Source organism: Myotis yumanensis, unplaced genomic scaffold (assembly GCF_028538775.1).
Source record: "Myotis yumanensis isolate MYYU_CA2020_CCGP unplaced genomic scaffold, mMyoYum1.0.hap1 SCAF_3, whole genome shotgun sequence".
Taxonomy (NCBI): domain Eukaryota; kingdom Metazoa; phylum Chordata; class Mammalia; order Chiroptera; family Vespertilionidae; genus Myotis; species Myotis yumanensis.
This window is the reverse complement of record NW_027223754.1, coordinates 180,262,165-180,286,498: the sequence shown is the minus strand read 5'-3', so window position 1 is coordinate 180,286,498 and position 24,334 is coordinate 180,262,165. Positions and strand designations below refer to the sequence as shown.

Below are 24,334 nucleotides of genomic sequence, written 5' to 3'. Positions count from 1 at the left end.
AATCGAACCTGGGACTCTTCAGTCCCCAGACTGACGCTCTAGCCAGTGAGCCAAACCAGCTAGGGTAGGGCGCTCAGTTTTAATTTCTACTATGGTAAATGTTGATAGATATAACTCATATTTAAAAAGCTCGCCCTAACTGGTTTGGCTCATGGATAGAGCATCAGCCTGCGGACTGAAGGATCCCAGGTTCGATTCCGGCCAAGGGCATGTACCTTGGTTGGGGGCATATCCCCAGTAGGAGGTGTGAAAGAGGCAGCTGATCGATGTTTCTCTCTCATCGATGTTTCTAACTCTCTATTCCTCTCTCTTCCTCTCTGTAAAAAGTCAATAAAATATATTTTAAAAAATATAAGTAAATTAAAAAAAATAAAAAATAAAAAGCTCCTTGTGGGTCTTCAATTTTTAAGAGTAACGAAGTTGTTTTTTTCCTGAGATCAAAATACTTCAGAACTACTGATCTGAAAAATTCTGGTGAAAAAGAGAAGTGAAACTAAAAAAGAAGAGGTAGAATTTGAATTTTTTTTTTTGGTCCCTGTTTAATTATCTATAAAACAGATTGAGAATAATAACTTAATATTTACAAGCAAGGGCTCAGATACAAGAGTACTTATGTCTAGGTCTGGCTTTAACCTAGCTTGATTTCTCAATTTCTTTAACTGTGAAATGTGGATGATATGTCATTAATCTTATGGTAGAATTAAGTGAGTTAAGCCAGTTCAGATAGGCCTAAACGTTACTGGTAGCTTCTGGAGGAGAATGACATTAAATGGCCCAACAGATCTGATAGCCATATAGTTTGTCTTCACTAATAACATCATTAACATTAATTTACCTTTGCTTCAAGTTGTTGCCATTTTTCTTTCTCAATTTGTTCTATTTCAAGCCTTGCTAGTTCTTCTTTTTCAGATTTCACACGGGCTTCCTCTAAAGAACAAAAAGACATTTTTTTTTTAACTGATAAAATCAATCTATTTTTAAGCCCTTAAAGTTCCTTCAGATATTTGCAAGATGCAATCATGATAACAGAAGTAATGACCTTTATTATGTGACTAGTAACCTTGTGCACGAAATTCGTGCACATTAAAAGGGAATTATCTGCCCTAACTGGTTTGGCTCAGTGGATAGAGCATCGGCCTGCGGACTCAAGGGTCCCAGGTTCGATTCCAGTCAAGGGCATGTACCTTGGTTGGGGGCACATCCCCAATAGGGGGTGTGCAGGAGGCAGCTGATCGATGTTTCTCTCTCATCGATGTTTCTAACTCTCTATTCCTCTCTTCCTCTCTGTGAAAAATCAATAAAATATATTTAAAAAAAAAAAAAGATTCCCAGGTGATTCTAATGTGCAGCCAAGGTTGAGAACCACTGATCTATAGATATAGTATTTCCAAAGGTAGCTTCAATAATAGATCCATTACAAATCATTTCACTTCCATGCTCTGCTCCAAGGGCGGGTTCCTGCCTGAAACCTCACCCTCCAGGAAACAGCTGGGGGAGGGTGCAGCCGTTTCCAAGATGACCCCAGCAGGACTGATTTCCTTCCGGTTGGTCGCGCTTCTGGTCATGATGTTACACCCAGGGTTTTTATATAAGTAGATAGAAATAAGACAAGAGCTAGATTTCTTTTTTAAAAGTAACATGATTAAATGTTCTGGCCAAAAAAAAAAAGGTCCATATAATGATTTTATCCAATAGAAAAATGATAGATCTATCATGAATAATTAATAATTAAGGAGAGGTAATAATTCCAGAGGATTTCTATAATCTTGTGATATCTACATCATCAAAGCAATGACCTTAATCTTCTCTTGCTTTCACTATCAAAAGGAAAATGTGACACATATGTTAAAGAATATAAGTTTAACCCAATAAAATAAAACATTCCCCAAGTCCTAGATCCTGATGTTCTAGTCTTATCAATAGTCACCTAAAAAGGATTTATATGATTATACATAAATAATTAATATAGAACCTGAAGACAGACTTTTATTTTTTTAATATATTTTATTGATTTTTTTTTTTTTTTTTTTAGTGAGGAAGGGAAAGGGATAGAAAGTTAGAAACATCGATGAGAGAGAAACATCATTCAGGTGCCTCCTGCACATCTCCCACTGGGGATGTGCCCGCAACCAAGGTACATGCCCTTGACTGGAATCGAACCTGGGACCTTTCAGTCTGCAGGCCAACGCTCCATCCACTGAGCCAAACCAGTCAGGGCGTGAAGACAGACTTTTAAAACCTGAATCTGAATCCACAGATGTTTTTAATGTTAAAAGCTAAAACAACTTGAAATATTTACATTTTTAAAATAATTTTTTGTTATTTTAAATAATATATTTTTTAATTTTAATAGATATTTTAAACAAATGAAATTTGTTTAAATTTGGCAAATAAATATTATCTATACTAATAAAAGCCTAGGTGGTCCTCGTGCCCTCACACGATGCCCTCATGTCATCACAAGATGGCCACCACAAGATGGCCGGCAGGGGAGGGCAGTTGGGGGCAACTAGGCTGACAGGGAAGCAGTTAGGCATCAATCAGGCTGGCAGGGAGTGGTTAGGGGCAATCAGGCTGGCAGACAGGTGAGCAGTTAGGAGCCAGCAGTCCCAGATTGTGAGAGGTATGTCCGGCTGCCAGTTTAAGCCCGATCCGCAGTCAGACATCCCCCGAGGGGTCCCAGATTGGGGAGGGTGCAGGCCGGACTGAGGGACACCCCCCCCATGCAGAATTTCATGCACCAGGCCTCTAGTTAAACTATAAAATTGAGGTAGTTGTGTGTATTTCTTGCTAACATATATTTCCCATACTTAATGAATTTGAGTGTCAGAATTCTCACTGCACAATCAGCACCGATGCCTCTATTTCATCTGTAAATATAAATACTTCAAGTAAGATTGCCAGAATTAACAAATAAAGGTAAAAGATACTCTGTTGTAATTTGAATTTCAGATAAATAATGAACTGTTTGTTTTCTTGGGTTGTTTTTTTTTTAAGTATGTCCCAAATATTGCATGGGGCAAATTATACCATTATCCATTGTTTATCTGAAATTCAAATTTAACTGAGCATCCTGTATTTTCTCTGACAACTCTACTTCAAGATATATCTGAAAGTGATTTGTGTGTACTATCAACTTTCCGGATACCCTTTAAATAGTAGGCATCTGTTATAAAAAATTAAACTTGAAAAATTAAAGAAATTTGAAAATTCTTTAAAAATATTTTGACTGCATTACAGGAATACCAACCTATGGTTGGTATAACCTACATATGAAATTAGTATAACTGTGTATATAACTGTATTTTGTACCTTCCTCTTTTAGTCGTTTCTCCTCCTCCTCTTGTAGCTGCTTCAGTCGTTCAATTTTGGAGAATTTCTTTTTCTTATTGCCAATCTTCACAAAGGCCACAACATTCAAAAAAAAGGCTATTAACGTATACCCAAATAACTTACAAGCACATTCCCTCAAAACATAATTATGAAAAACAGTTTTGCTCCCATGAATCCAGTCTTTCACTCGTTCAAATAGGACAACCTATTATGTGCAAAGCCTTGACTCAGTGCCTTAAGGGACAATGTATGAAAACAAGAAAAAAATAAGCATATAAGTTATTCAACAGCAAGAGTAATACTGACAAGTATGTACAATTTAAGTAACTCCCCATCCCCAGTTTTCACATCTTTAAAGTGGTGCTAAATAGAACCTCTTTTTACTGTTATAAGGATTAAAAGAAGATATATATAAAAACAGTTTTAATACAGCAACATGTCTACAAAGATTAAAGAAATTTTTATGACTAGCAGACAAAACAGAGAATTATTTTGCAAGTTTGAAGGAAGGAGAGATTATTTTCAATAGCTGGGATCAAGTAAAATTTTACAGAGCAGATAATACTTAAGTTTGTGCCCCCAAAATTTTAACATTCAGATATGAGGGGCAGCTATCCCAAGAAGGAAATAGAGTCCAGTTTTTCCCGGGACAGCTTAGGCTGCTCTCCTGGTTAGCACTGTGCCAGGACTTGCTGCCCGTCCCTGGCCCCAGGCAGCTGCTAAGTCACATGGCGGCTGTCCAGAGAGGGTACATGAGCACTCTGGCTAGTGTGAGTTGAGTTATGGGGTCAGAGAGAGGGAGTTTCATTTTGTTTTGAATCCTAAGTTGAGGACATGCTTAGAGAGAGAGAAAGGGGGAGAGAGAGAGATCACCCTGGTTGCCTTCTGCAGGTGCCCCAACCAGGGACCAAACCTGCAAGCCTATGCCTGACTGGGAATTGAAACTGGCAACCCTTGGATGCACAGGAGGACACGGAACCAACTGAGCCAGTCCCACTGGGCAAGAGCGCTTTGTTAAGCTTGGGTTATATTACCTGGGGTTTGTGAAGGACCAGGCACTTCTTTAAACTAACCAATCAACTTCCCAAGCTCTAGTGGGCTGACGCTGGATCCTGCCCAGAACCAATCCATTTTGTAAATCTTCCAGAGTTCTGTGTCCCTTAACCAATCTGGTCCTTTCCCAGGCTGGACAGACAGGCCTTTATGGTCATTATCTTAACATCTACTGCGGGTAGATGTTAAGATAATATATATATATTTTAAATTTTTGTTTGTTGGGTACCATGTTCTAAACATGTCTAATTCATTAGATTTGTTCTTCATGTTATTCCAACCTTCTAATTACTGAAAGAGAAAATCTCCCACTATGATTGCCTACTTCTACTGCTAGTTCTCTAAATTTCTAGTGTATATTTCAAGTCTTTGTAATTAGGTGCATACAAATTTAAAATTATATTTTCTTAGTCACATCTTTGTCATTATAAATGACCCTCTTTATTTCTAGAGGTGCTTTTTCCCTAAAAGTCTATTGTATAAAATATTAATATAGCTGTATATTAATATTAATATAGCTTTATATCAGCTTTCTTTTTTCTAGTATTTGCATAACATGTATTTTTTCCATTATCTTATTTTCAACTTTTCTGTGTTTTTATTTGCATAGTGTTTGTAAAAAGATTATTGTTGAATATTTTTCCCCACTGGAGAACTCGTGATTTTTTTTTTGTGGAATTAAATCTCTGCGTTTCCAACGTCCCATTAGAGTCCAGTGAGAGAAGAAGTGTAGCTGGGGTTTCAGGAAAGCTGGAAGCGAAGCCAGTGTCCAGTTTCCTTTTCATGTTGGAGCCAGGAGCGGGACAGCATCAGCCTAGTTGTAGTCCATAGCGTGTGGGGTCCACATAGCCTTGGGCCATGTAGGAGAATGCAGGAGAGGAGGGACAAAAAGCCCCACCATGCACCAAGAAAGCCAAGAGCCCAAAAGAACCAAGAAACCAAGAGGTGGATTTTATTTTTTATCCAGTCTGACAAGCTTTCTTTCTTTTTTATTTTGGGGTATTGTTTGGCAGTCATTTTGTATTCTTTCTTGATATCTTTTCCATTGATTATTTTTTGTCAATCCACTATTTTCCCTCTACTAGTTTGGAATTTATATACTGTGTTTATATCATTTTAGTCGCTATTCTAGAAAGTCAACATACATAACTAATATATGATTACATTTATCCTTCTATGAAACCTTACATGGACTTTAGAACATCTTAACTCAATTTACCCTCTCCCTACCCAAATCATGCATGTTGTCATGTATCTTTTTATAACAGTTTTACTGATATATAATTCACATACCACACAATTAACCCATTTAGAGTATACAATTCATGGCTTTAATGTAGTCACAAAGTTGTACAACCAACCACAACAATTATAGAACATTTTTATCACCCCCATAAGAGAAATCCCATATTTATTTGCAGTCACCCTTCCCCATTCCCTCCCAACCTCCTGGCTCTAGGAAACCACTCATCTATGTTCTGTATAGATCTGTCTATTCTGGACATTTCATTTAACTGGAATAATACAATGTGTGGTCTTTAGTGATTGGTCTCTTTCACTGAGCATAATGTTTCAAGGTTTATCCATGGTATAGTAGGTACTGATATTTCCATTTTATAGCTAAAAAAAATATTCCACTGTATGTGTGGTAAGCAGTTAGGCAGACATGAGCAGAGCACGGACGGTAGGCCAAGTACAGAAGATCACCAGGGCAGAAAGCCCTGGGTGCATAGCAAAGGACAATTGTAGAATGGGACCTTGCCCCAGAGTGACCTTACCTCCCTAGAAATAATATCCAGGCCTCAGCTGTATTTCAGCCCCAAACCCAGAAAAGCAGCAAAACCAGACAAGTGATGACGTGGCTGACTTGAGGATGGACTGCATTGGATAATGACGCCCTGCCCTGGCACGGATCAATCAACCAGTGGAGACCTAGACGCTAAATGGACACACCGGGAAAGCTGCTGAATATTCTACTGAGATCGTCGCCTGGTGCCTCCCCTAAAATCTCCACCCTTAAACCCTTAGGACCAGGACCCAGTGTGCTCTTCCTCCCAGGAGCACAATGCACCTTTGCTTTTCCCTTCCCTCTCTCCTTCACCCTCTCCCTTCTCCCAGGAGCATTACCACTGCCTTCTTCATGTCTAAGCTCCAAGGGCCCTTCCTTTACCGTTATAACTTGTTTCTTAAGCCCATTTTTTCTACAAATTACTTATTCTTCCTCTGTGATTTTCCAAATAAATGTTCTCTTAAAGTTTGAGTCTTGGCTCTGAATTCTTTCCTAGCCAGAACTCAAGTACTGAGGTTGCTAAACCCAGGTCAGGCCTAACACCTGGTGCTGTTCCAGCTACCTACAACATGTAGATATCAACTGACGAAAATGTTGGGTTGTTTGTTGTCATGCATCTTAGTTTATTTTTTGAATCCACATATTATTATGATGATGATGATTGTTTTATACATTATACATGTAATCTGTTTTGCAGGTGGAAACTCAATTTTTGCCTGGGAAAGTATTATTTCCCTTTTATTTTTGAAAACTATTTGAACTGTTACAGAATTCTAAATTGGCAGTTATTTACTGAAGACATTATTCCACTGTGTTTGGCTTCCATTGTTGCTGTTAAGACCAAAGTTCAAGTTTGCCCAGGTCTGTAAATGACCTCACGATAACAGAGCTTCTGTTACTTCTTCGGTTTCTGCCTTCATACAGGGTTTCTTGTGTTAATTTCTTACTATCTTATTAGCTCTAAATACTTTTAAGATGACAGTTTTGATCTATATGTATATTTTAGTCAGTACTATTTGTTTTCAGCATAAAAGTTGATCCAAAAAATCTTTTAAGTACAACATTACTGGAAATGGAAAAAATAAAAATATTTTTTATAAAATTATTTTATCTCACCACTTGCTTTAATTTTAAGTTTATCAAAACTTTAAAGCTGCAGATTTTGCTCATTCAAAGAATAAAAAGTGTCTACTATTTACCTAATTTGAAAAGTCTGGCTTTCAAAGTTAAACCAATTGGTCATGTCACAATTAAACCAAATGGCCACATCACAATGACAGAAGACAGTCTGAGTCCATATTTTAATACAAATAAACATGTCAATATGCATCTTCATGACAAGCTACCTCAGTTTGTACTATGAGGTCAGGTATGAGTTTATTCCATTTCCTTACACATTGTTTTAAAAAGATGCAATTTTAATGACCTGAGCTTAATTAACATCATTTATATTTTAGGGTCAACATTGCATGTCCCATAGAAAACAGGACTCAAATTGTTACAGAGTAGAAAAAATTTTTAGGCCTGCTTAATTACCTAGCCACCTCAGCTGCTTGACAGCCTGTGCAAAGTTTCTAGGAACTGAGCTCACACACCTGAGCAACGGCCTACAAAGAACAAACAGATTAACACACCTGAGCAACGGCCTACAAAGAACAGAGAGGTCAAAATTAAGAATAGTCCTGACCTTTAAGTTACCCAGAAATGAATAACAGGAGGATGATGAATAGCTTGGCTAAAACTACGCAATGAGCTTTTGTAACTTGGCTTTGCTTGCTATGGGAACCTGAACACGAATGTAGTTGTCCCCTTTAAATATTGGACTCTGAAGATGGTCATGGCCGCTTCTCTCTTGGGCTTCCCGAGTGGAGGAGCGGACACTGGCCAGTCAATAAAGGTTCTCCAAATTTTAATCAGTCTGGAGTTCTGGTCATTCTGTCACTCGCGCTCCACAACAAAATTTTAGGCAAACAAAGCTTGTTTGTGAATATTGTATTCCTAAATTAAAATAGGATTTAAAGTACAGTTCCATACCTGAAGGTTTTTCGTTACTATTCTCAGTCTATTCAAATAAAATGAATTCTAATAAAAATAAACCAAGTTCTGTAAAGTCTCTTCACAAGTTGTATTCCTAAAAATAATTCAAATATCAACATTTCTTAATATTTTCTTCACTGGAAGAGCAATTATAAATTAACTGGAATAACAGGAATCATCTATGTATTCATCAATCTGTAAGGCAATTTTCTCCTACAATCCACTTAAAGTCTTCTGCTATTTCATGTATTCTATGAAGTGCAATGGTTTTTGGGAAAAAAACAACATATTGATGTAAAGGCAGTGGTGGATCTTTCAACAGTGCACCTGATATTTTTTAAAGGGTCAGTGCACTTGTTCCCTCGCAGACTGCCAGAGGGAACAGGTCAGGCAGTGTGATAGAGGATAGTACTGTTACATATAGGGTGATTAAGGAAGTAAAATTTGAGAAGAGACCTGTATGAAGTAAGAAAGTCAATAATTAGCTGGCATTTGACCACTTTAGACTGAAGAAGACAGTTATTGCGAAGTTGGCAGTGACCTTGTGAGAATACCTCTGGCAGTCTGGGAGGGAACAGGTGCACTGACCCTTTAAAAAATATCAGGTGCACTGCTGAAAGATCCACCACTGCCTTTACATCAATATGTTGTTTTTTTTCCCAAAAACCACTGCATAGTTCCCAAAACTATGATGATAAAATTTCTACCTACCTTCTTGGCTTTGGCACTCTAAAATTTGGAAAAAGAAAAGAATTGATAAATTTTTTGAAAAATCAAATACTTTTAACAAAAGTGCCCTGATTATGTAACATGCTAAAATTAGGAGAAGCTGGGTAAAGAATATAAGGAAAGTCTCTGTACCATCTTTGCAACTTTTTTGTACATCTAAAATCACCTCAGAAGTCTTTTTAAAAAGAATTCAGACAAGACTAGAAGCAAGTCTAGGAAAAACTAAACTAAAATAGTTCACTCCCTGAAGCATCTTTTATAAGTAAATTTTACACTCTTTCTTAATACAATCATTCAATGATCCATGTTTAATCAACTGCCCTATCACTAACCAGAGTACCACTGCCTTTACATCAATAACCTTTTCTATAGTCCTGTACAATTTCCTAGCTTTTGAAACGAGTAATACTAATTCAAGTTGTATGAAGTTTCAAAAACGACTTTAAGGTCTATGTAAAACTATTAAGCTCATTTACATACTTACTGATATTCAATCTTTTTTCATTAAAAAAAAACTGTTATTTTTGAGACCTTGTATGCATATATGCATAACCCATGGACACAGACAATAGGGTGCTGAAGGCCTGGGTTAGGGGGTGGGGGCGGGCTGGAGAGGGTCAGTGGGGGAGGAAAGGATGACATATGTAATACTTTCAACAATAAAGAATTATTTTTTAAAATTGTTATTTTTGGAGTCTAGATGTTTTATTAATGAATTACATTGTGATAGTTTTTTTGTGCATCATTGTTTGACAATATTCTCATGGGTGATGTCACTAAACAAAAATTATTACCAGTCCCACCACTCCACACTACAATATATAAGAAATACAGAATATCTCAAAACTTCTAATGCCACATTTCAGCACTTACAAGACAAAACAAGAAGTCCTTGGTGCCATGACTAAAGAAAGGTTTGCCAGAATAAATGTTTTGGATCATCCATTAGTTTCATAGCCCAGGCCTGAGGGTAAGATTAGAATGGTTGAGAGATATGCCTTTGTTTTGAAAAGCAAAAGGGTAATTGTGAAAGGGGAGAGTGTAATAGCAAAAGGCAGGACTTCGAAACTGTAGATTTTCCCCAGGAAAAGATCAATATGGAAGTTGATTATCTGGAAATTGATATCCATAAAGTTCTCTGTGTCATTGTCTCCCTAGAAAACCTTTGCGTATCTCTGAGGGTCCTCTTTACTTCTAGAATTTGATTTATTTCAGTGCAAAGACTTGGATCTAGACTGCTGCAACAGCTTCCCAACTCATCCTCCTACTTGTACTCTTGCTTCCCTAGAGTGAATTTTTCACTGACCCTTTAAAAAACGTAAATCATATCATGTCACTCTTCAGTTTACAACTTTCTCAGGCTATCCATTACCCTAAGAATAAAAACCCAAACATTTCATCTTGGTCTACTTGGCCATGCTCTGTCTCCTATTATCTCCTCCACCACACCCCATATTTTACCTTTCACTTTCTACCTCTCTCACTCTATTCTAACCACTCCGGTATTCTCACAAGGTCACTGCCAACTTCGCAATAACTGTCTTCTTCAGTCTAAAGTGGTCAAATGCCAGCTAATTATTGACTTTCTTACTTCATACAGGTCTCTTCTCAAATTTTACTTCCTTAATCACCCTATATGTAACAGTACTATCCTCTACCACACATTTCTCACTGCAACCTTCCTTGGTTTTCTGCATATTCCAAGTCATTTAAAACTAGAGGGCTTGTGCACGAAATTCATGCTCTCGGGGGGGGTGGGGGCCCTCAGCCTGACCTGTTCTCTCTGGCAGTCTGGGAGCCTCCTGCAGGGAGTAGGCCTAAGCCATCAGTTAGACATCCTTAGTGCTGCCTCGGTGATGGGAAAGGCTCCTGCCACCACTGCTGTGCTCGCCAGCCATGAGCTCAGCTTCTGGCTGAGCAGTGTTCTCCCTGTGGGAGTGCACTGACCACCAGGGGGCAGCTCCTGCATTGAGCATCTGCCCCCTGGTGGTCAGTGCGCGTCATAGCAACCAGTCGTTCCACCATTCAGTTGATTTGCATATTAGCCTTTTATTGTATAGGTTTATATTATTTCATCACCTCCCACCCCCAGATAGAATGTAAACTTTATGAATGAAATCACTTTCTTGAAGAGATACCTGCATCCCCATGTTCATTGCAACATTATTCAAAATACCCAAGACATGAAACCATCTAAGTGTCTATCCACAGATGACTAGATAAGGAAAAAGAAAATATACAATAGAATATTATTCAGCCATAAAAAAGAACAAAATCTTGCTATTTGCATTAATATAGATAAACCTTGAGGGCATTATGTTATGTGAACTAAATCAGAGAGACTGTATGATCTCACTTACATGTAAAATCTAAAAAAGCCAAACTCATAGAAACAGAGAGTAAATTGGTGATTGCCAGAGGTGGAGGGATGGAGGAAATGGGCAGATGCTGGTCAGTGGGTATAAATTTCAGTTATGAAATGAATAAGTTCTGGGGATCTAATGTGGTGACTATAGTTAATAACACTGTATTGTATACTTGAAAGCTGCCAAGGCAGTAGATTTTAAATGTTCTTACCACTCACACAGACACACACACACACACACACACACACACAATGGTAATTATGTGAAGTGATGAATGGATTAAGCTCATGATTTAAACAGCATTAATGTCTACAAAGTAAGCTTACTAAATTCTATAAACTATAAGAAAACTAACTAAAAATGTTTTAATATTCTGTTTGTACAATGCCAGTAATTATAAAACTATGATGATAAAATTTCTACCTACCTTCTTGGCTTTGGTACTCTAAAATTTGGAAAAAGAAAAGAATTGATAAATTTTTTGAAAAAATCAAATACTTTTAACAAAAGTGCCCTGATTATGTAACATGCTAAAATTAGGAGAAGCTGGATAAAGAATATAAGGAAAGTCTCTGTACCATCTTTGCAACTTTTTTGTACATCTAAAATCACCTCAGAAGTCTTTTTAAAAAGAATTCAGACAAGACTAGAAGCAAGTCTAGGAAAAACTAAAATAAAATAGTTCACTCCCTGAAGCATCTTTTATAAGTAAATTTTACACTCTTTCTTAATACAATCATTCAATAATCCATGTTTAATCAACTGCCCTATCACTAACCAGAGTACCAGTCAGAAAGGAACTAGTTTAAAGGGTTCCAAAGAACATTAAGTCATTGAGTGTTGATACTTATTCCAGTTTGAAAGTGTAGGAATGATCTCATAGAAAAATCTTTCTGTAAAATGATTGCTTTTATATGAGAGAGAATCAGAATTCAGCAATATGTGGAAATTATTTTGAAAAGCAAAGTATTTCAATAAATAATTAGAAGTATTTTTCGGTTACACTATTTGTAATTTCCTGATCAGGCCCATGTGTCCATTAGATTTCTGGTAAGGAATTTGTAGGAGATTACATGACTATAAGATTATAAACTTTCCATATGTGAACACTTACACAGGGCAAATTACTGGTTCAAGCCATAAGATTATCACAGTATAAAATATAAATGTTAAAAATGGCACAAAGCAGATTATACATTCTTGAAAAGTGCACATATTTATTAATGATTTATACACAAGACACTCTAAAATGCTGAAGATGATATAAAGAGGAATAGAATTCGCTCTCACATAACTTTTGCAAACGGGCTCCATTTTTATTATCATATTTGCTATCAACAGTTAAAATATTTTCATTTTAAAATAAGTGCTATACAGCAGACTATATAAATAGCATTGCCCCTGCCCTCAAGTAGCCATATTTTAAAGATGGGCAAATTGTCATCCCTCACTAGTGCTTTTAATGTGAAGCAGGTTTGCGATAAACATATCCTCACCTCCCTGCAAATCGTTAAGAGCATCAGTTAGCGAGTAGTGCCCAAAGTTCAGAGGGCATAAGTACAAAGAATGAACTTCATGTTTTCCGATAATTTTTAAATAATTAACTAATTACATTCCCACTTCCTCTGATTTCAGTCATAGAAGACGGAAATCACATGTAAGAAAAATGGGGAAAGATATTATCTCATTGCTATATGTTGGCCTCTGTTCTTGGAGAAGACAGCTGAGGAGTGTAGGGAAAGACACAACCACGAGAAGCTTTATCCTAATAAATTCAGGGCAGGCTGCGCACCTTGAGTCAAACATCAGTATGTTCACTCGGCTGAGGCCACGTTTTAAACCATGCAACAGTGTGAGATTAGGGCCCGCTCTGAGCTGTCCGCGGGTTACGGACGGGAAGACCACGGATGGAGAGGAGGCCGTTCCCCAACAGCGCTAGGGGTTTTTCCTAAGCCGACCTGCTCCCCTCTAACGTAAGTCGGGTTCTTCTCATCACTGAGCACCGGGGAAGGAGAATCAGTGCTCGCCCCTTCGCCTGGTTCCCCCACATTCCCCGCTCACCATGCTCAGTGAAGCACGACCTCCGTGGTGCGTCTGCAAGAGGCGAAGCCGAGCTTGCGGGCTAAACGCTCTGGGGTTGTCAGGACGACAAGCCCCGCCCACGGACGCCCCAGGGAAACAGCGCTTTCGGCCCGCACGGTCCGCGCAGTCGCGCTGCGTCCTTCCGGGCGGCGCCCCGCCTCCTCCGTGACAGCTCGCCCGCAGCCCCTCCGCGCTGCGTGGGTGACAGACGCACAGTGGAAGCGGTGCGAAGCTTTACGGCTGCGGCGCGCCGGAAAGTGCGTGAGTGCAGCTCCCGGGTGCTTCCTTGTGCTTTGCGGACCTGGGGTCTGGAGGCGGGGAAGTTACGCTCCGGGCGAGGAGGTGCTGCGGGCGTGGGAAAGTGTCCGAGCGCCGCCGCCGTTGCGGGTCTCCCCCCTCCCTCTGTCCCCGGAGTGTGCTGGGCGAATGTGTGTCAGGGCCTCCAGGAGGACAGGGGCCACCCCAGCTACCCAGGCTGGCTGCTGCCCAGCTTCCCGGGTCCCCACAGCTTAGGCCAGCGGGGTGCGGCCATTTAGATAAGAGGTGGCTTGGCCCCGAGTGGCTTGGTTATTTTTAAATGCATGACCTTCGGATTCTTCTCCCTGCACCTGGTTCTGTTTATTTCCCGTGCAAGGTGTGTGTCGTTTTTTTCTAAGAGCCGCTGTAAACAAGCACTGGGAAGGATCTGAAACAATTCCTGGGTGAAGTTATTTCTTACAGATGAAGGTCGCTGAAGCCCAGCCAGGGCCATTACGTTATTCGCCCAAGGTAAAAAATTGTGATAACCACTAGCACAACCTTCAGGATGTGACTCCTCCCCACATGAAGAGACACTGACAACTCAGACCCACAGAAAACTAGAATTAAGTGACTTAAGAAATTAAGTGCCTTGTAAAGCCCTAGCCGAATTCTCCATGATTTTAGGACCCAAAACCCTGTTTTAGCATAACATGGCATGAAATACTTTAAAATTGTTGACACCATTTCTCATCTCTGAATTCTAATTTTATAATGCTCTATCCCAACGTCATTGATTAAGTGCGTTCATAAATACTACTTACTGAGCTAGTCTTGGTGGGTTAGAGTGTTACTATCCCCCTGGTAAGAGAAATCCAGGTTGTGGAATGGTTGACATCCGCCTCCAAATTCCCGGTAGTAAGATAAACATATAAATGTTGACTTCGGCTACTTCTGAAGCCGTTTGGAATGGAAGTAAGCTTTTGCTTTAAATTGTTTTTCAACCAGACGACTTTTTATGATACAAAACCTCAGTCCACTCAACTGGGACTGATTGGGGAAAGGAGGTGATAATTCCAAATTACCTTAAAATGGTGGGCCTCCAGGGAGAGGACTTGCTCAAACTCTCACTCTTACCAACCTCCCCCCGCCCCCCCGACCCAGGAATTGCTATGGCTGTGACAGGACAAGCTGGACTGTGTTCTAGGGGTCACCGCGTTGTAAGAGCTCATGCCAGTGAGCTTGGTTCTCCTCCAGGACTTCTCTTGCAAGCTGCGTACGAGTAAGGAAGTGTTCCTCTTTCCTTCAGACAGGCGTAATGCCTACCCGTTCTGAACATACATAACCGTCTCCTTTCAACTCACGTATATCATCTGGCTTCTAGGTCGGACTAGAGAGCAAGCTGTATGCCAGCCTTTGGGAGCAACATCTCTTGCCACCGACCTCCCTGATTACGTATGCTTCCGTGCTGGCAGTTGTGTTGGAATACGGTTTTTGTGGGAAGCCTTTTTAGGTTTAACTACTTTGGAGATATGTGCTTCGTCTATTTGAGTCAAGTCTACCAGATCCCAATAAATAATAATATTGCATTGCCCTTCTCTGCCAGCTTCTTTCAGCTCTTATTGCCATCTGAACTGTATGGGGAAGAGTGATTAACAACAGCTTTGAGTGCCATAGTCCCCAGTAAAATGACAATTCTTACTTAACCCAGGACTGGAGTTAATGATTAAGTCTTAGCTTCTTAGCCCAGTCACTAGAAAAGCTGTCAGCGGGGATTGTTACCCCCAGCCTTTGCCTACTACACACATCTGCATCCTCAGAATGAAGGGGGACTTATTTTCATCCCTAACTCATCTGGCTCTGTACAAAGAACAGAAACCACCATAACTTGTTGCAAGGTTAAGGAGCAGTCCCAGGTCCCTGCTGCGCTTAAATTGTTCACCAATTGCAAACCCTAAAAATAGGAGACCTATTTTTTCCCAAAGGCCAAAATACACGTAAATGCCTGAATGCCAGTGTACAATAATAAACTGCCTTAATCTGTTTAAATTAACATAGCAAAGAATGGGGAAATTTTACCTTAGTCATATCAGCTACTTTTTTTGCTGGGAAAATCTTTTATTAATTTATAAAAAGAACAACAGCTAAAAAAGGACAATTTAAACCATATCTCTAAAAGCTTTCACAAATTTACAGATTGTGAATTAAATAAAACTATGCTCTTTCCCAGGAATAAAACAGGCTATCATTTGCAATTTGAAATTATACCTATGTAGATTGAATTTAGAAATATTTTAAAAGCAGATGGTTTTAAGAGTCATTCTTCAATAAGGTTAAACCACATTGGAAAATGTTTCTCAGCCAAACAAGAAATATTTTTAAAAATGAAATTAGGTATTGACATAGCGGGTTAAATACACCCATCTAATTTCACTCCCTTCCAAAACTCCACTAAATTTTCATTAAAAGGGCCATAATAATAAATTGGAAAAATTAGAGGGGAGAAGACAATAAGACTTAGAAGCTGCAGAACAGGTGACTGACTGACTTAGCACACCAGAAGAGCTCCATTTATACTATATCATTCTCAAAAGGCACTGGAACAGGGCCATTGGAATTGGAAATGAAAAATGAAGCAAAGAGGATTAAGTGAAAGCTATGTGAGAAACAACTCCAAGTGACTGTGCCCTCTCACTCCCATAGAAGACTGGAGGTTTATTTATGGACAAAATCTGAACTGGGGTGTCTTTAGGCATACTAAGTACATGAGAACTACAGTGAAAGGAAATTAATTTGGGCGTACATAATACTGAATGCAAGGCCCCTGTTAATGCTGAATAGGCAAATCTTCAGAAGATTGGAAGATATTTCTTTGGGGAATCTGACCAGCCCGAGAGGAAAGATCTAAGATTGACATCAGTGGTTCCCCAATAAAGGGCCCACTCAAATCCTCCTAGGTAAAGGTCAAAGTAAGTTGCAACCATGTATGCAGATATTCTAAAATGCATTTTTGGGCCTTTTACTTCTAAGAATAGACAGAAAAGATTTACCAGTCTTTGGAGGAAAGCTCAGAAGTGATGCAGCAAAAGCAAGCAGGGGGGGAAAAAAACAACTTGAAGGAAAACAACAGAAATTGAGAGAAAACTAACATTAATGAACTCAAAGGAAAAGAAATTGTTTTGTTACATTGTATGCTTGTTATGTGAATTAGTTCATGAACTAGTAAAAAGGGGATTATACAAGTTTTAACATGGATGTTGGTTCCTATGTGATTTATGAACTTCAGCATAAAATGAAAGTCTTCACTTAGTTGCTCTACTATCAGCAGGAGTCATTCAGGTATATTTTTTAAAATTTTTAAACAGGTGCTTACACTCAGGGCTCCTTCTGCAGAGAAGCATACTCCATTGTATGCAACTATTAATTGGTGGCACACTGGACCACCTACTCTGACCACTAAGTGTCAAGTCCAAAGGTTTCCTTAAACCAGCGGTCACCAACTTTTCAGACCTCGCGGACCACCATTGGTCCGCGGACCACCAGTTGGCGACCGCTATATAGCTCTCTACTTCCATGTGTACCTCAGTTTCTACCAACCCTACTTTTAGCATTTAAAAAGTTTTACTGAGGTATAATTGACATAGAATAAACTACATTTATTTAAAATATAAATACAATTTGATAAACCAAACATATGCATACACTTATGAAATCATCACCACAATCATGATAAATATCCATCATCCCCAAAGACTTCCTCCTGCCTCTTTTGATCCTTTCTTTGTCTCCAGCCCCTAACTCTATTATTTTTGGCAGTTTAAACATCTCTGTGAGTCTCCAGCTAGGCTCAGAGAAACTCAAGTGATCCAAATTAACTCTCCAAGTACCAGTTTCTGTTTATTAGTTGTTTAGTTGCATAGGATTTGAGTTGTCTGTCCCAAACCTATTTTCCCCCAAAACCCTGTTATTTTTAATGTTTTTGCAACATGAAAGGTTTTTCAGGAATATCTATATGTAATCTCAAAGTACTTCTCACAAAATGCTTACTAACTTCAAACCAGGGGGAGTAACTTTACAGAGAATCCAAACCTTAATCTAGTGATCAAAATTAACATCAATCATAATAAACAAATTGGAACTGTGTCCACCTGATAAGATAGAATAAAATGAACAAACCATCATGTCTGTAATATGTTTGCCCAAACTACATAACCTTAATCTAGCCATGAGTTAACATCACAATGAGACACATTCTACAAAATACATGGGCAATGTGTAATCTTGGATTCGATCTTTTTGTTATCTATCTACACTAATAAAAGAGAAACATGGTAATTAGCATACAACCGCTACCCTTTTCATTGGCTAATCAGTGAGTATATGCAAATTAACTGTCAGCCAAGATGGCGGCCGGCAGCCAGGCACTGAAGCGAGCATGAGGCTTGCTTGCTGTGGACTCCAACGTTCCCCGCCTCACTTGCCGGCCTCTCAGCTGCAACTCTAAGCAACTATGTACTATGAAGCAAATAAGAAGCTAAACAAAACACCAGAAACCAGCCGGACTGAAAGCCAGCCGACCGAAACTTTGTATCGATGTTTTCAGCAGCGAGGCCTCAGAGCTAAAGCTGGCCCAGAATAAAAAAAAAAAAAAAAGAAAAGAAAACAAGGAGCAGTTGGAAGCTTCAGTCACTAGCTTCCGGAAAATAGCCCTCAGCCGCTCACCCAGACTGGCCAGGCTCCCAGTGGCAACCCCCACCCTGATCCAGGACACCCTTCAGGGCAAACCAGCCGGCCCCCACTCATGCACCAGGCCTCTATCCTATATAGTAAAAGGGTAATATGCCTCCCAGCACTGGGATCAGTGGAGCAGCGAGGCTCCCGGCACCGGGATCAGCATGACAGGGGGCAGCGCCCAAACCCCCTGATCGCCCTGCGGCTCTGTGTGTGACAGGGGGTGGGGCCACAACCTCCCTATCCGCCCTGCTCTGTTCATGACAGGGGAAGGCGTCCCAACCCCCTGATCAGCCCTGCTCTGTGCCTGATAGGGGGGAGCTCCCCAATCCCCTGATTGCCCTGCGGCTCTGTGTTTGATAGGGTGCAGCACACCAACCCCCTGATCGGTCCTGCTCTGTGTGTGAAAGGATGCGGCGCCCCAACCCGCCCCCCACCCCCCCACGGGCCCTGCTCTGTGTGTGACAGGGTAGAGCCATAACCTCCCCATTGGCCCTGCCCTGAGTGTGACAGGGTGCAGCACCCCAACCCCCTGATCCGCCCTGCTCTGTGTGTGACAGGGGGCGGTGCCCCTACTCCCCTATCGGCCCTACTATGTCAGTGACAGGGGGCAGCGCCCCAAACCCCTGATCCACCCTGCTCTGTGTGTGACAGGGGGCGGTGCCCCAGTTCCCCTATCGGCCCTACTCTGTGAGTGACAGGGGGGAGCTCCTCAACCCCCTGATCGGCCCTGCTCTGTGCATGACAGGGAGGAGCTCCCCAACCCCCTGATCGACCCTGCTCTGTGCGTGACGGGGTGGCGCCACAACCTCCCCATCAACCCTGCCTTGAGTGTGACAGGGAGCGGTGCCCCAACCCCCCAATTGGCCCTACCCTGAGCGTGACTGAGGGTGGCATCACACCCTCCTGACCCGCCCTGCTCTGTGCATGATGGGGCGGCGCCCCGACTCCCCAATCGGCCCTGCTCTGAGCCTGACCAGGGGTTGCACTTAGGGATTGGGCCTGCCCTCTGCCACCCAGGAGCAGGCCTAAGCCAGCAGGTCGTTATCTCCCAAGGGGTCCCAGACTGCGAGAGGGCACAGGCTGGGCTGGGGGACCCCCCTCCCCCCGCGTGCACAAATTTTTGTGCACCGAGCCTCTAGTATATATATAAAACCCTAATATGCAAATAGACCAAACAGCTGAACAACCAAACAACCGGTCGCTATGACATGTGCTGACCACAAGGGGGCATGCACAGAACATGGCGGGCGTCGGCAGCAGGCAGCTGAGTGCAGAACATGGCGGGTGTTGGCCGCAGCGGGATGGTGGAGGTGAGCAGGGGTGCCAGACCAAGGCAGGGCGCAGGGCGCGGTCATCGGGGCAAGCCTCTGGTAGTTACTGAAAATTCTTTGCTCCCGTGCGCTGTGGTCCTGCCCAGTGCTCAACCTACTGCTGACACTGGCCCCACTCGCACCCGCTGCCAGCACCAGAGCCACCGTTTGCACTGCCAGTGCTGGCCCTAATTGCTCAGCGCCATAAGCGGGTGCGAGTGGCAGCTGCCTGCCCCGATAACCCCTCACGGCTTCTTCACCTCCTCCTGTTCCTGAGGCGATCGGGGCCGGCAGCCGCCTCTCGCACCCGCTGCTGGCAACGGCCCTGCTCACACCCACAGCTAGTGCTGGAGCCGCCGCTCGCACCTGCTGCCGGCGCCCGGTGCTGATCCCGATCACTCAGCACCGTCAACAGGTGCGAGCAGCGGCTGCCAGCCCAATAGCCCCAGAGGGCTTCTCCACCTCCCCCTGCTCCTGAGGGGCAATCAGAGCAACAGCCACCGCTCACCCCAACTGCTGGCACTGACCCCAGTCACTCTGTACCATCAGCAGGTGCGAGCGGAGCTGATGCATGAGAGCGGTGGTAGTGGGAGCGGGGCTGCCAGCAGACAGGGGACCAGGGACTGTGGTGGGAGGGGCTGGGCAGGGGCGCGGAGGATGGGCCAAAACCCACCCCTGTGCCCACCACAGACTTGTGGCCCACAGTTCCTTTTAAGGTGCACAGATTTGTGCACTGGGCACCTAGTGCAATAAGGGCATCTTTAGGACAAGTGCCAGAACATGAAGGGGTTGTTGATCAAATGGGAATAATAGAGCAGTGTTAACTTCCTGATACCGATCGTTGTATTGTTCTGTAGGAAATGTCCTTATTCATGGACAATACACTCTAAAGCTGTGCTGTCCAGTGTGGTAGCAACTAAGTCCTGGGTACCTGTAAGCCCTTAAAATATAGCTAGTGTAATACATTGAAATAATATTTTAAATATAAAGAATGTTATTAAATGATTTTATTTTATAATATGTACTAAAAAATGTAAAATTACCTAAGTGCCTCTTATATTTCTATTAGATGGCTATTCAAAGTATTCAGATGATGGAACAGCATGTTAGTAACTTCTCAAATAGTTCTGGAAAAAATATTTGTAGTGTGTTACAACTTTCCTGCAAGGTTGAAATCATCTATACTAATAAAAGAGTAATATGCTAATTAGACCGGGAGACCTTCTGGACATCCTTCCGGACAATGCCATGATGGCGGGGCCGAGGTAGAGGCGATTAGGGGCAATCAGGCTAGCAGGGGAGGGCAGTTGGGTGCAAGCAGGCGAGCAGGGGGAGCAGTTGGGGGCACGCAGGCCAGCAGGGGGGTGCAGTTGGGGGTGAGCAGGCCGGCGGGGGGGGGGGGGGCAGTTGGGGGCAAGCACACTGGCAGGGGGGTGATGGGACAGTTGGGGGTAAGCAGGCCGGCAGGGGGGTGATGGGACAGTTGGGGGCAAGCAGGCCGGCGGGGGATAGAGGGGGCAGTTGGGGGCAATCAGTCCGGCAAGGGTGGGCAGTTAGGGGTGATCAGGCTGGAAGAGGGGGCTGATGGGGTTGATCAGGCCAGCAGGCAGAGTGGTTGGGGTGATCAGGCAGGCCTACAGCCCCTCCCCCCAGCCAGCTCCACCCCTGATCGCCCCCCCCCACACACACCAATCAGGGGCGGGGCCAGCCCGCCCACAGCCCTTCCCTATGGCTGACCCTACACCCAATTGGCCCCCCCATCAGGGGCAGCGCCCGCTGGCCAACCTCTCGCCATCTCCTCCTCCCGACAGGCCCGGCCCGGATCCGCCAATTGGGGCTGGGCCAGCTGGACCCCACCCGTGCATGAATTCATGCACTGGGTCTCATCTATAATAATAAAAGTGTAATATGCTAATTTGACCGGATGTCCTTCTGGACAAAGCCCAGGTTCCAGGTGCCTGCCGGCATCCAAAGGGACACCTGGGTCCCAGGTGCCCGAGGGAAGCCGGTGCCAGCAGCTGGGGTAAGGAAGGTCTACTCTTGCATGAATTTCATGCATCAGGCCTCTAGTTTCAAAATAAAAATTGTTAATGAGGGACTGTTTTCATAGGTCATTGGGAAAATTGGAATTAGAGAATTTTAGAGGAGGTTAATAACTGACATTAACATTTACTTTGGGCCTACTTATGTTAGGAATTTTATTATTTAATCCCCACAATTATAACAAGTATTGGGAATTATTGTCTATGTTTAGGATATCCTGGTTCATTAACAAATTATACATGAGGTATAATCTATCCCATTAGATGTTGCCTGCTTATGTAACCCCTTATGAGTTGTTCATTTCGCCTCTTTACTACCAATCTTATTGCCCATCTACCATTAACTGTGAGCCTGCTCAACTCACACAGCAAGTTTCTCCTATGCCTTTCTTAGGATAGCACCCTTCTACATTTGACCAGGCCTCTTCTCCATGTCCTCCAAACAGATCTGGCCTTGCCTTGAGCGCAGAAAAAATACAATCTTCCTTTTGATGATAAGGAAATTGAGGCTCAGAAAGGTTAAGTAACCTATACACCATTATAAAGCTGGCATTCCAGTCTAGTTCTAATTCATTCTACTGTGGTATTAAAAGGAGGTATACCTACATATTTGACAATTCATTTTCTCTCATTATCCTATTTCCCTCATGGGACTTGTCAAAATTCATAATTATCTTGTTTGTTTATATCTCCCCCAGGAGATGTTAGTTCTGTGAAAGCAGGTATCTTATCTGACCAATGTTCATAGGTATATCCCATTGCCTGAAACATAAAAATGCTCAAAATAATAATTGGGTAAAAAGAAAAAAAAGAAAAAGCATTTTCCCACCATGTAAAATCTGTTTTTCTTCATTTTTACTATAATACAGTTATTTGCAAAAAACAAACAAACAAAAAAACCCACAAACTTTCTTTTTCTTTAGGTATGCTATATATAAGTGGATATTTTCCATAAGTGAAAATGGCCAATTCTTTAAGAGGAGAAGTACTGAATCTTTATAAAAATGTAAGTAATTACGTTGCCAACTTTATAAATGTTGTTTCTTGACATGGATTGTTTAGAAATATATAATCTTTCCTTTTTAAGCTGCTGTACCTTGGACGAGACTATCCAAAAGGAGCAGACTATTTTAAAAGGCGTCTGAAGAATGTTTTCCTTAAAAACAAAGATGTGAAGGACCCAGAGAAGATCAGAGAACTGATTGCACGGGGTGAATTTGTAATGAAAGAGCTAGAAGCCTTGTATTTCCTTAGGAAATACAGAGCTATGAAACAGCGCTATTATTCAGATACCAAAGACACTAACTGATCATTACTATAATTTTACTAAAACCAGTGCCAGCTGTTTATGTATAAATATAAAAATAATTCTAACTTAAAATGGCAACATATACATGACATATAAAAAATACTTAAGCTGCCTTAACTGAGCTAAAACAGGGTTAACTTATATTTATACTGTTTTATCAGCAACCCTTAATGCATAATTTTATACTAACATAACGTTGCCAACTACAAATTATAGATTAGAGTACCTAATTTCAAATGAAAAATAATGTACTTAAAACAATTGTAACTTAATAGATTTTTGCCAATTATCCTTAGCCCATTTCTCCATTTAACTGACAATGCCATTTAATTCACATGAAACTAGGCAAAATAATGTCTTTTACATTTATTGTCTTTAATTTTTGAAGGAGTACCTTATTTTTTACCCCATCTGGTATATTAGCAAGGTTCACTACAAAACAAATAGCACCTGGTCATGATTTTAGTGCAGTTATAGAAATAATACATATGAAGATTACTTCTGTACTTGAAATAGCTTGCCAGTGATTGGCATTACATACATACCTATTCAATATCTCCATTATTTTGCTTCTAGCTTCCTTTGGGCCTTAAAATAAATCACCTGTTGTGTATCAATTACCTTCTTTGATAAAAAGTAATGAAGTTATTTTTTTGTCATAAAGGTAGATCTGTTTTGCATCTACTTATAAATGAGTTAACATGGCAATGGAATTAAAACTAAGATGGGCTCAGTGGATAGAGCGTCAGCCTGCGGACTGAAGGGTTCCAGGTTCGATTTCGGCCAAGGGCCAGGTTGCGGGCTCGATCCCCAGTAGGGGTTGTGCAGGAGGCAGCCAATCAATGATTCTCTCATCATTGATGCTTCTATCTCTCTCCCTTCCTCTCTGAAATCAATAAAAATATATTTTTAAAAAACTAAGATGGTCTTAAGCAAACACTCACACCTTACAAAATGTTCACAGCACCTTTCATAAATATTTCTAACTTATAAGCTGCAAAAAAAGATTTACTAAAACACTATAGTATCTGTGACTTATGAACTATTCCAATTCCATATCAATTGTTGGGCAAATGTTTCAAATTTCTGTTAAGAAATACACTAGCCCTAGCTGGTTTGGTTCAGTGGATAGATCGTCAGCCTGAAGACTGAAGGGTCCCAGGTTCGATTCTGGTCAAGGGCACATCCCCGGGTTGTGGGCTTGATCCCCAGGAGGGGGCGTGCAAGAGGCAGCTAATCAATGATTCTCTCTCATTATTGATGTTTATATATCTCCCTCTCCCTTCCTCTGAAATCAGTAAAAATATATATTT

The 24,334-nt window shown here is 41.5% G+C and overlaps 2 protein-coding genes across 6 annotated transcripts in view; one reads left to right on the top strand and one right to left on the bottom strand.

Annotated features, from left to right (window-relative positions):
- DNAI7 (dynein axonemal intermediate chain 7) overlaps positions 1–13,444 on the bottom strand; it is a 57,814-nt gene extending 44,370 nt beyond the window's left edge. For 2 of the 3 annotated variants that reach the window (XM_070410535.1, XM_070410537.1), the window contains exons 1-4: positions 13,369–13,444; positions 11,735–11,752; positions 3,313–3,397; positions 836–927 (exon numbers count right to left, since the gene is read on the bottom strand). In XM_070410535.1, coding sequence (XP_070266636.1) covers positions 836–927; positions 3,313–3,397; positions 11,735–11,752; positions 13,369–13,371 — 198 coding nt within the window. In that variant the 5' untranslated portion in view covers positions 13,372–13,444. The remainder of the gene's footprint in view (positions 1–835; positions 928–3,312; positions 3,398–11,734; positions 11,753–13,368) is intronic. The other variant, XM_070410536.1, reaches the window with a different exon arrangement.
- A 96-nt stretch (positions 13,445–13,540) lies between these two features.
- Positions 13,541–23,641, top strand: ETFRF1 (electron transfer flavoprotein regulatory factor 1). 3 transcript variants are annotated; one of them, XM_070410544.1, is made up of 4 exons: positions 13,541–13,650; positions 14,046–14,157; positions 22,636–22,718; positions 22,800–23,641. In XM_070410544.1, the coding sequence occupies exons 3-4, from the start codon at positions 22,674–22,676 to the stop codon at positions 23,019–23,021; spliced, it is 267 nt and encodes an 88-aa protein (XP_070266645.1). In that variant the 5' UTR covers positions 13,541–13,650; positions 14,046–14,157; positions 22,636–22,673; the 3' UTR covers positions 23,022–23,641. The 3 variants fall into 3 exon arrangements, with proteins under 3 accessions (XP_070266645.1, XP_070266643.1, XP_070266642.1); XM_070410542.1 differs by lacking the exon at positions 14,046–14,157 and having other exon boundaries at positions 13,541–13,646; XM_070410541.1 differs by lacking the exon at positions 14,046–14,157.
- Positions 23,642–24,334: the final 693 nt, after the last annotated feature.

Bases quoted from the DNA above. Each gene is read 5' to 3' on its own strand.
- ETFRF1 (XM_070410542.1), top strand. From the start codon at position 22,674: ATGGCCAATTCTTTAAGAGGAGAAGTACTGAATCTTTATAAAAAT. The intron at 22,719-22,799 runs GTAAGTAATTAC...TTCCTTTTTAAG, and splicing joins TACTGAATCTTTATAAAAAT to CTGCTGTACCTTGGACGAGA.